Below are 11,308 nucleotides of genomic sequence, written 5' to 3'. Positions count from 1 at the left end.
GCAAGTGAACATTTTGTCCTCAAAGTTGATGTTAGAAGCAGGAAACATGGGCAAGCGTAAGGATTTGAGCGAGTTTGACCAGGGCCAGATTGTGACGGCTAGACGACTGGGTCCGAGCAAAAGTGCTCCAAGGAAGGACCAGTGGAGAACCGGCCACAGGGTCATGAAGGAACAGTGGAGAACCGGCCACAGGGTCATGGAGGACCAGTGGTGAACCGGCCACAGGGTCATGAAGGACCAGTGGAGAACCGGCCAGAGGGTCATGAAGGACCAGTGGAGAACCGGCCACAGGGTCATGAAGGACCAGTGGAGAACCGGCCACAGGGTCATGAAGGACCAGTGGTGAACCGGCCACAGGGTCATGGAGGACCAGTGGAGAACCGGCCACAGGGTCATGGAGGACCAGTGGAGAACCGGCCACAGGGTCATGAAGGACCAGTGGAGAACCGGCCACAGGGTCATGAAGGACCAGTGGAGAACCGGCCACAGGGTCATGGAGGACCAGTGGAGAACCGGCCACAGGGTCATGAAGGAACAGTGGAGAACCGGCCACAGGGTCATGAAGGACCAGTGGAGAACCGGCCACAGGGTCATGGAGGACCAGTGGAGAACCGGCCACAGGGTCATGGAGGACCAGTGGAGAACCGGCCACAGGGTCATGAAGGACCAGTGGAGAACCGGCCACAGGGTCATGGAGGACCAGTGGAGAACTGGCCACAGGGTCATGAAGGACCAGTGGAGAACCGGCCACAGGGTCATGAAGGACCAGTGGAGAACCGGCCACAGGGTCATGGAGGACCAGTGGAGAACCGGCCACAGGGTCATGAAGGACCAGTGGAGAACTGGCCACAGGGTCATGAAGGACCAGTGGAGAACCGGCCACAGGGTCATGAAGGACCAGTGGAGAACCGGCCACAGGGTCATGGAGGACCAGTGGAGAACCGGCCACAGGGTCATGAAGGACCAGTGGAGAACCGGCCACAGGGTCATGGAGGACCAGTGGAGAACCGGCCACAGGGTCATGAAGGAACAGTAGTGAACCGGCCACAGGGTCATGAAGGACCAGTGGAGAACCGGCCACAGGGTCATGAAGGAACAGTGGTGAACCGGCCACAGGGTCATGAAGGACCAGTGGAGAACCGGCCACAGGGTCATGAAGGACCAGTGGAGAACCGGCCACAGGGTCATGAAGGACCAGTGGAGAACCGGCCACAGGGTCATGGAGGACCAGTGGAGAACCGGCCACAGGGTCATGGAGGACCAGTGGAGAACCGGCCACAGGGTCATGAAGGACCAGTGGAGAACTGGCCACAGGGTCATGAAGGACCAGTGGAGAACCGGCCACAGGGTCATGGAGGACCAGTGGAGAACCGGCCACAGGGTCATGAAGGACCAGTGGAGAACCGGCCACAGGGTCATGGAGGACCAGTGGAGAACCGGCCACAGGGTCATGAAGGAACAGTGGTGAACCGGCCACAGGGTCATGAAGGACCAGTGGAGAACCGGCCACAGGGTCATGAAGGACCAGTGGAGAACCGGCCACAGGGTCATGAAGGACCAGTGGAGAACCGGCCACAGGGTCATGAAGGACCAGTGGAGAACCGGCCACAGGGTCATGAAGGACCAGTGGAGAACCGGCCACAGGGTCATGAAGGACCAGTGGAGAACCGGCCACAGGGTCATGAAGGACCAGTGGAGAACCGGCCACAGGGTCATGGAGGACCAGTGGAGAACCGGCCACAGGGTCATGAAGGACCAGTGGAGAACCGGCCACAGGGTCATGAAGGAACAGTGGAGAACCGGCCACAGGGTCATGGGCGGCCAAGGCTCATTGATGCACGTGTGGAGTGAAGGCTGGCCCGTGTGGTCCGATCAAACAGACGAGCTACTGGAGCTCAAACTGCTCAAGAAGTTAATGCTGGTTCTGATAGAAAGGTCTCAGAATACACAGAGCATCTCAGTTTGTTGTGTATGGGGCGGCACTCTGTGCAATACTCTGACTGTTTAGTGCAATCTTCTAAACTAAGGAGATTATTTATATATTCATACTACTCAAATACTGTAAACATGTGACCCTATATTTTTTATACTATTTGTCATATTTTTATTCTTAGAATTTGTATTACTATGTTCTTGTTGTGTCTGTATTGTATATGTGCACTGGAAGCTTCAGCACCAAGAAAAATTCCTTGTGTGTGACAGCACACTTGGCAATAAAGCTCTTTCTGATTCTGATTCTGGTATTGTCTGTGTTCATGTATCCATCTATCTATCCCTAACACCTTAGCAACCACAGGGTTAAATATTTTAGGGGAGTCAATTTCGGGTATCTTTACACGACAATGATGTAATAAAAACGAAAGCAAAAACATCTAAAAACGCTGGATTCTGCTGCCAGGCCAGTAGATGGCGATGTCACTTTGTAAAGAAACACTACACACCTATAGACTGAACACGTGATGCGCATGGACTCACAGTTTTCACAAATTAGCGTTTTTGTAGTTTACACGGAGACGATAGCAGTATCGTTTTCAAAAACCTTGAATCCCGTTTTCAAAAGTTTGCATTTCAGGCCCCAAAACACTGTTGTCATGTCAATGAACGGCCATTTGGTTGGCCCCGGCTCGTTTGGTTCGTTTAGGCAGATCCGCGGAAAAACAATCGCTCCGAGATCGCCTGAACGAGGTGGTCCCGGCCCGGCTGAAAACAACGATCCCTGGAGCATTCGACCAAACGATCATAATTCATAATGGCAAATGTATTATATAAAAGCAGCAGTGAGTACTATTGTGAGTAATTCGTTTTTGCAGTTGAAAACCAAAGAGCGCCTCTTCATCTTAAAATGTGAATTGCTCTTCTCCGTGCATTGCAAGAATGCGTCCGAAGCCTTGCTTCCCACTCTATCTGCATCCTGTAGGCTATATAATAATGCAGGGAAGACAGCTACATTCATATAGTGTTTGCATGTGAAACTCTGACCAATAAGAGGACAGTTTTACTCGCCATGTGACTTGCATTAACACATTTTGGTACGCTTTGAAACGTTGCCTTGAGAAAACGAACCGAACCAAGAGGAAAATGCAACCTAACAAATGAAGTCCTCATTTCGGAACAAAGCAAACAATCTACAGGTCTGAAAATGTCCGTTTACATGACACCATTTTCAACTAAAGACGGAAAAATTTGTACGCACTTTGGCCGTTCATTTACACTACAACAGCGTTTTAAGGGCCTGAAAACACAAACTGACGATGCTGTTATCCTCTTCCGTGTAAACTACAGAAACGTGAATCTGTGGAAACAGAAAGGTCATGCGTATCACATGTTCAGTCTACAGGTGTAGTAATCTTTACAGCGTTTTAATCGTTTTCGTGGATCCATGTGAACGGAGATCGTTTTGACAACGTTGTTGTCTGTACAGCTTTTCCGTTTTTAGTACATCATTGCCAAGTTTGAGAGTAATAATATTGTTCTGCAGCTCCGAGTGTTAAATCACCTGACTCTGATAGTCAACACAACTGGGGCAATTGTTTGTTTTAAAGGGTTTGTTTTAAAGTCAGAGTTTGCCATTGGATCTCTGTGCAGCACACGACCCACAGTTCAGTGATTTAATGCACATTTGCAAAGCATTAAACTGAAATTAGCCCGTTTGTATTGACCCTTGCCCTGCCACACATTTGCTTTCAGTTTCCAACCGCTTTAAAGTTCATCAGATAACGTTTGGTGGGCAGCTCTGCAGACCCACTCATGTCACATGCACTGAAGCACTGAAGTTTGAGTGTCAACTTCCTGTCTCCGCTGCCTGACGTTCGACTGCTGAAGCCCTCGCATGAGGAAACCAGAGCAGCAACAGCAGCGTCTGAAACAGGTCGGTGAAATGTGCTAGTTCGAACTCACCAACGTAAAGAAAATGGCTGCCAACACAACCCTACGCCCAAAAAGCGTTGACTTCAGCAGCTATGTCTCTGGTAAGTTCCTCTTTTGGAGCACGACTATATTACGCTTGAATCTTTATGTTAGCAAAGGCAGCTCAGTTCAGTTGATGCCTTCAGCTTGAAGGAGCCTCTGCTTTGTGGCCCTTTGCTTCCTAAGGACTTTCTGATGATGATATTTTGGACCATTAGTGATACACTATAAAACAGTTTTACAATTACAAGGCAGTTCAAAGAACAGCAAGACTGGGTGCAGGTAAGTCTGAACCGGTGAACGTCTGAAGGTTTGATCTGAGGATGACCTCTTCTCTTCCTCTCAGGATCTTTCTCTCTGCTGTCCATGGGGCCCGAATACACGGTGGCGGGGCCCATGCGGATCCACTTTCAGATCGGGCTCCTCAAAGAGGAGGTCCAGATCCCTGAGGGACGCCTCGACTTCCAGCAGGCCAAGCATCTCGCAGCAGAAATCATCGAGAGAAAGGTACTGTGCTACCTCAACATTTGATGTTTTGATCGAGCATGTGATGTTAACTGATGTTAACTTGCTCATCATTTACTCCAAACCTGTATGACTTCCATACAACAAATGAGCGAATGGGGCAGTCAAGCACAAAAGGCATTATAAAAGGAGCATGTGCATTTATAATACAAGACTTTCATTCAAGATTCTGATTGGCTGTCAATGTTTTTATTGTTCATCCGCTGGATAAAATCGTTCTGAAAGTGACCGATATTGTTTCTCTGTGCCGCTATCATCATAGCTGTGGTTGGACTCTACTATTTCTGTAACTGTATCTTTATCGTCCTTGGTGTGAGCGGACTGCGCTTAACCCTGGGGTAAAGAAACATTTGAAACGTGTAATTTAGCAGCCGGATTAGCATTTTAGCAACATGCTAAACGGATGTGTTTAAAGTCTGAGTGAACTGGAATGACTCCAGTATCGTGATGTATTTTCCGAGTGAAACAGAACCTTGAATGAGAAATATAGAGGGCGTGGCTTGTTCTTTTCCTCTGGGAAGTGATTGGATCTGGAAAAGTAGCTGTTGTCATTCAGCTTGTTGTCAAAGCAGCAGACTGACGCTGTGTCCGAAAGCACATACTGTCTAAGTAGGTACTCCATTTTGATTTTTATTTACTTAACGATCGTTAAAAACCTACGCTCTATATAGTATGAATATGGGTAGTATGCGTACTATATCTGCCATGTTGTTACTGTCATGTGACCTATACCAGCATCAGTTGCGTCCCATCACCTCCAGTCATAAATCTTCTCCCGTGGCCTCATGGGATAGTAAAGTGTCCATCGAATGCACACTTCAGAATCTCGCCAGAAGTAGTAGGTCATCCAGGGACTTTTCGCCCACTGTTTTTCAAAGACTTTGTATTCGGACATTGGCGTACTGTTTTCCGCATACTATATAGTAAAGAAGTATTCGATTTCGGATGCAGTTTAACAGTTGGAGGGTATGATCTACCCAAGCCATTCCAGAGGGGAAGTACATGTAAATACGAACTTTACAGGAAGACTTGAACGCACAATTATGGTGTGTTCAAGTCCTCCTGGGATGTTCGTATTTACGAGGTGAGAAGTCGTGTTTACAACATCATGTGTGTTCAAGTCTCTTTGGTCGGAGCAAGATGGCGGTGTACCTTCTTTTAATGAATTTCACGAAAATACAGCAAGGTTTGTTAAAGGAACACGCCCACTTTTTGTGACTTTAGCTTATTCACCGTATCCCCCAGAGTTAGATAAGTCCATACATAGCATTCTCATCTCCGTGCGTGCCATAACTCTGCCTGACACACCCACCGCTAGCCTAGCTTAGCACAAAGACTGGAGGTAAACAGCTCCAGCTAGCCTAGCTTAGCACAAAGACTGGAGGTAAACAGCTCCAGCTAGCCTACTGCTCAATAAGTGACAAAATAACGCCAACATTTTCCTATTTACATGTTGTGATGTGTATAGTTACATCGTGTACTAAGACCGACGGAAAATTAAAAGTTGTGATTTTCTAGGCTGATATGGCTAGGAACTATACTCTCATTCCTGCGTGATAATCAAGGAACTTTGAGCTGTACCATGAGTGCAACGGCGCAATGATATTACACAGCGCCTGAAAATAGGCTAACTTTCGTCAACATAACCAATGTGACAACCTGCTCACACAGAGAGAGCGCTGGGGACTATTTTCAGGCGCTGCGTAATATCATTGCGCCGAAAACCCCGAACTTCCCACTGGTATTTACGACTTCGTGGTTGCATTCATGTGTGTCAAACTCGTAAATACGATCTTTACGACATGACTTGAACGCACCATTATGCTGCCTTCACATGCTATCGGAAATGTCCTAATTCCCACTTTAGAAGTCGTTATTAAAACCAACATCATGTAGTGTCCCATGCACTGACAACCATAAACATTCCGGATTCTGTCATTTCAGTCAAATGCAGGCTATTTTCGCTGTGTATCAAACATACAATACGCTTCAAATGATATGTAAAAATGCACTACATTAATGTCCAGACAATACGACCTAGCTGTTTTGGAGAAAAAACTAATAAAACCACACCTGCCACAGCAGTAGTTCTCCCCGCCGCCATGTTTAAAGTTTATGGCACGCCCATCTGTGGAATTTGGGTATCAAAATTATTTCCGAACTTCCCAGTGGTAAACACGACATCAGAGGGCGTTCATGTGCAATTTTTTTACCTAGGAAAGTCGATAATTCCGATAGCACGTGAAGGTAGCATAAGTTACAGATGCTGAGCGACCGAAATCCAATCACGTGCCTCATATTAACAATTTCACATGCTGTGGAAAGTCACGGTGACGCGCGTTGTATAAACAGTAGTTTCCGCTTTTGAGGGGGAAAATGTCGAATTGTGAGAGAGCGCAACAATTGGAGTGAAGAAGAGATTGTTTCATTCTTACCAGGTCAAGCACACATGCAATCCATTGTGACACAGGCGAATGGACTGTATTGTCTCTCTCTCCAACAACAATACCTTTTCATAGCCTTTCAGCTTTAAAGAGGAACGTTAGCACGACTTGACCTGCAGATTGCCTTTAGTATCTTCAAAACATTTCAATTTTGAACAAAGATTGGTTCATGGCAGATTCCTGCAGTCTTGGTTAGCCTTCGGCAGGCGGAACTATCATAACTCAATAATCTGCAGATGTTATCTGTCTATATTGTGCTTTTGAGAATCTTACCATTTTCAGAGACACATTTTGTCAGGCGGTTTCTAGGCTGTTGGTATAGGCCTACGCAGTAATATATGGTAATTATTTTAGATATAAAAAGAATTTGAAGAATTCGCGCCTGTTTGCTCTACAAAGATTCTTGAAAGAAGGGGAAGTTAAAGGGAGCGTGTGTGAAGACACCACAGAATTAGGTGCTACTCAAACATTCACACAAACACACACATCTCAGCCCTCCTTCAGCATCTCTCCCCCTCCGGCCGCCTCTCTGTTTGTCCGCTGTGGTTCACAGCCTCTGCCTGTAACTTTCCAACCACAGACTCTTCCCCTAACACACACACACATGCATGCGCATTCACACACACACACACACACACACACACACACAAACATGCACAGACATCTATTTCTCTGCTTGACCTTCTTATGGTGCAGTTTCCACTGAAGGGGGACAGGATCATCACTCACACTAACCTTTCTTATGGAATGACCTCCCATATACACACACGTACACACACGTCGCTCTCATATAACGTCATTCACACACAACATGCTCATATAGTGTTTGGACTGGATTGCTAGCTTAATGCTCACTGCATACATCACAGTCCTTATTTTTCTATAAATACTATGTGGAATCATATGCAATGATAACTGTTAGTAGTGCAATGCATTTGTACATGATTTCATTACATTGCGTGTTTAATTTCAGTTATCTAAATTTAATTTAGTGTCTAAACTTAAGTCGAATACGAACTTCCTGACCTCAAATGTTGTGAGCGGGGCTAAATTCGGCTGGCATCCAGGCTAGCCGTGACCAGTATCGCTCCGGAGACTATAAGCTGGATCAAAAATAGTTCTTGAGCTCTAACTTTTTAGCAAAACCTGCTTTGAATTGTCCCTCATTCAGGCAATGTAGCTGCATTGCTTACAAGATATTGTTGTCGCTAAAGCTTTGTCCTTTTTCATGTTTTCTGGGTTGGTAGATGCACCGGGGACCCGATTATAGCACAAAAGCGGAAAAGGTCAGATTTTCATGATATGTTCCCTTTAAGCATTCGCTAATAGAAAACCATTACAAAGTAAATGCTTAATGTGGCTTAATCGACAAAGAAAATAATACAAAAACTGAAAAAAGTCTGCACAGCAAGGCTCCAAAAATGCAAAAATGGACTCTCACACATGTGCAAGAGAGAGCTTAATGTGCGATTTAGCATATTGGGTTCATATTCTGGGCTCATCATCAATAAGGTGTGTGTTGAATTCGATCTTTTGACATCTTTGTCTTAGTACATTAAGCCACGGTAAGCATTTTTCATTGTAAATGTAACCCCTCCTGTCCGAACCTCTTACAAGGAGGCTAAAGGCTGCTACCTCTAGCGTCAGTCGCTAGAGCGTCTCTTGAGATCAGAGGAGTGAGGTTTACTCGCACAGCAACTACTAGCTGGCCTCCGTTACACTCACCCCCCTAAACCTCACTCCCATCCGGGTCACGGCACCAATTTAAGCCCTCCTGTTCGAACTGCCCACTCCATGCGGGACTCGAACCCGGGTCCACCGGCTGGCCTAGTAAAAAAGTCAAGTCGGCATGAAATGAATGTTATAATAGTCTTTTATGTACCGTGTGATGTATATCCTAGTGAAACGGCTTCTCAAACAAGAACAAATGTTGGGCGGGGCTTGATTTTGTTCTTTGGGAATTGATTGAATGGTTGTGGTTTGCTATTGATGGATCTAATGTGAGTGACAGGTTGCCCCGCCTTCATCATCAGAGAAGAGATGTGGCTGCAAGATGGAGGGGATTTTGATGAACTCTTTCCTGCCATTGAGGGAATTTACTGGCAATCTGTGTTTTCACTGTTATACGGTAGGGGGCGCTATTACGCATCTTTTGAAAGAGTACAGAATCTCTTGATCAAAACACAGATGAAGAAGAAGCAGACGCAAGCGATAGAAGTATTGCTGATGCACATGTAAAATAACTCGATCATAAAACATGAAACAGCATATAAATGTTACCGAATGAAATGTCGGCCCAGGACGAGCGACAGAACTGTGAAGCTTTGGGGGGGTTGATGGACTCCATCTACTCCATGTTTTGATCATCGATCTGAATCCCATCCAGACATAGTCTTGGTCAAAAATGCCATTTTCTCAGCTTTTGTTCAAAATGTGTCTTTTTCAATTAAACACACCCACATTCAAGTGTTGATAAAATAAAATACTTAAGACACGATGCTGGCAAAATGAGTCGCAATGAGCACATTTTCAAAGATTAAAAGTTGTTATTTTCACATTCTCTATTAAAAACCCTTCAAACTATTTGTTGAAATCTGACAATGACTGAGCTACACCTGTCTGAAGTCGATAGAGTCAGCAAAGTTAATTTATGAGAGAAATCGAGTTTAAGTTTTCTGACGGTTCTAAAACAAAATCATCTAGCAAATAAAGCTCAAAATCCCTGGCACTACTGAAATACTGCAGCTGGTGCTGCTTATGACCACAAGTGCCCAGATCTTGCACTTTGTAGTTTGTTTTTCTTCTTTTGAGGGGTGATCAGAAATATTCGTGGTTTGAAACCGATGGAAGCTGCAGTTCTTCTATGTTTTGCCCTTCAGTTCTCCGCGCCAGTCACGTGAGCGACAACTATGATTTGCGCACGATGTGCTCTGGTTGCAAACCGCACACTTTGGCAAATTGCGTTTAGGGGTCTTCAAAATGATCTCCACGTCTGTGGTCTTACTGCATGGGGTCCACAAATTATTATGGGTTTTTTTGTGAAAAATGAGTTCCTCTTTATATCCATCAAGAGGTCTGAAAATGGCTGAACCCCCTGTTGAATATGCTAACTGTGCTTGGTGCGTGCGTCCTGTATTCTGCATTATCTGCAGTGCTTTACCTTCAGATGCTTCCAGAAAGATCCAGTGGTGTGAAGATGAGGTAAACGCCTCACACCTGCATGCAGTAATACCACCACAACAAAGCTGACCAGTCTGAGAACTGATGGGTGCCACGGAAATGCAGTTCGAGCATGTGTCTGTGTTTCTGTCAAGTTTTCATGCGATGAGCGTGTGCTGAGGTTCTTCTGTGTTCATTCTCAAACAGGAAGTTGATTGTGTTTGAAGATGATGTGGAAGGGCCTCTCATGGCGGTGCCATAAAGCAGTGAATACCGTACTGAACTAATGAAGTAATACTGGCAGTACTACTTGAGATTATAAAAAAATATTTTAGGGCTGTCCTTGAATCACTACGAGTGTTGGAAGTAACGCATTACAAGTAACGTGAGTTATGTAAACTGCGCCCGCTACTGTTTAGATGTACTGTTGAGGCTTATATTCATTTCCCTTTTTGTGTGAAAGGGCCTTTCATTTGCAACTTTTAAAACATACAAGCCCAGCCCAGATGAGAATATATAATGCAAAACTAATGTAACGGATTACTTTCTAAAAAGTAACTAGTTACTTTTTTTTTTTTTTAGAGATTAACTCTATATTGTAATGCATTCATTTTAAATGTAATTTTTTCCCAACACTGATCACTACCCCGATTTATAATATTATAAATAATATGTATTTATTTATTTGGTCACACTTTAGTTCAGGGTCCAATTCTCACTATTAACTAACTATTACGACTTTTGCTTCATTTAAACTGCTTATTAATAGGAATTGGGTAGTATTAAGGGATGTAGAATATGGTCATGCAGAATAAGGCATTAATATGTGCTTTTTATAAGTATTAATAAACAGACAATATCCTAGCAAGCATGCTAATAAGCAACTAAATAGTGAGAATTGGACCCTAAACTAAAGGGTCACCATTTATTTTAGCGCCATAAAAGCACTCAAGCCTCAATATTGTCAACTAAAAAATTTGGTCAGTTGATACAATTCATGTTTTCTACTTAGTAGATGTTTAAAAAAATATTGGTGCAATTCACATCAATAAATAAATAAATAAAATAATGCTATTTAGTTATTTAAGCCTATTTATATTGGCCCTATAAAAGCACTCAAGTCTGTGATGTAGTCTCAATATAGTTAACTAAGAAACCTGGTCAGTGAGTTAAGACAATCCATGTTGTCTCCTTAAGAAAATGTAAAAAAAAAGAAAGAAAGAAAAAGCATTATTTATTGTACCCACAGTTTTAGTGCTGTCATTGAAACACTG

The 11,308-nt window shown here is 44.3% G+C and overlaps 1 protein-coding gene across 1 annotated transcript in view; it reads left to right on the top strand.

Moving 5' to 3' along the window:
- Positions 1-3,804: 3,804 nt before the first annotated feature.
- prkd4 (protein kinase D4) overlaps positions 3,805-11,308 on the top strand; it is a 30,204-nt gene continuing 22,700 nt past the window's right edge. The window contains exons 1-2 of the mRNA XM_079837897.1: positions 3,805-3,968; positions 4,253-4,413. Coding sequence (XP_079694023.1) covers positions 3,911-3,968; positions 4,253-4,413 — 219 coding nt within the window. The 5' untranslated portion in view covers positions 3,805-3,910. The remainder of the gene's footprint in view (positions 3,969-4,252; positions 4,414-11,308) is intronic.

Source organism: Gobio gobio (genome assembly GCF_949357685.1).
Source record: "Gobio gobio genome assembly, chromosome: 2".
In the NCBI taxonomy this organism is placed as follows: domain Eukaryota; kingdom Metazoa; phylum Chordata; class Actinopteri; order Cypriniformes; family Gobionidae; genus Gobio; species Gobio gobio.
The sequence above is the reverse complement of the archived record's forward strand: the minus strand, read 5'-3'. Positions and strand labels throughout refer to the sequence as shown.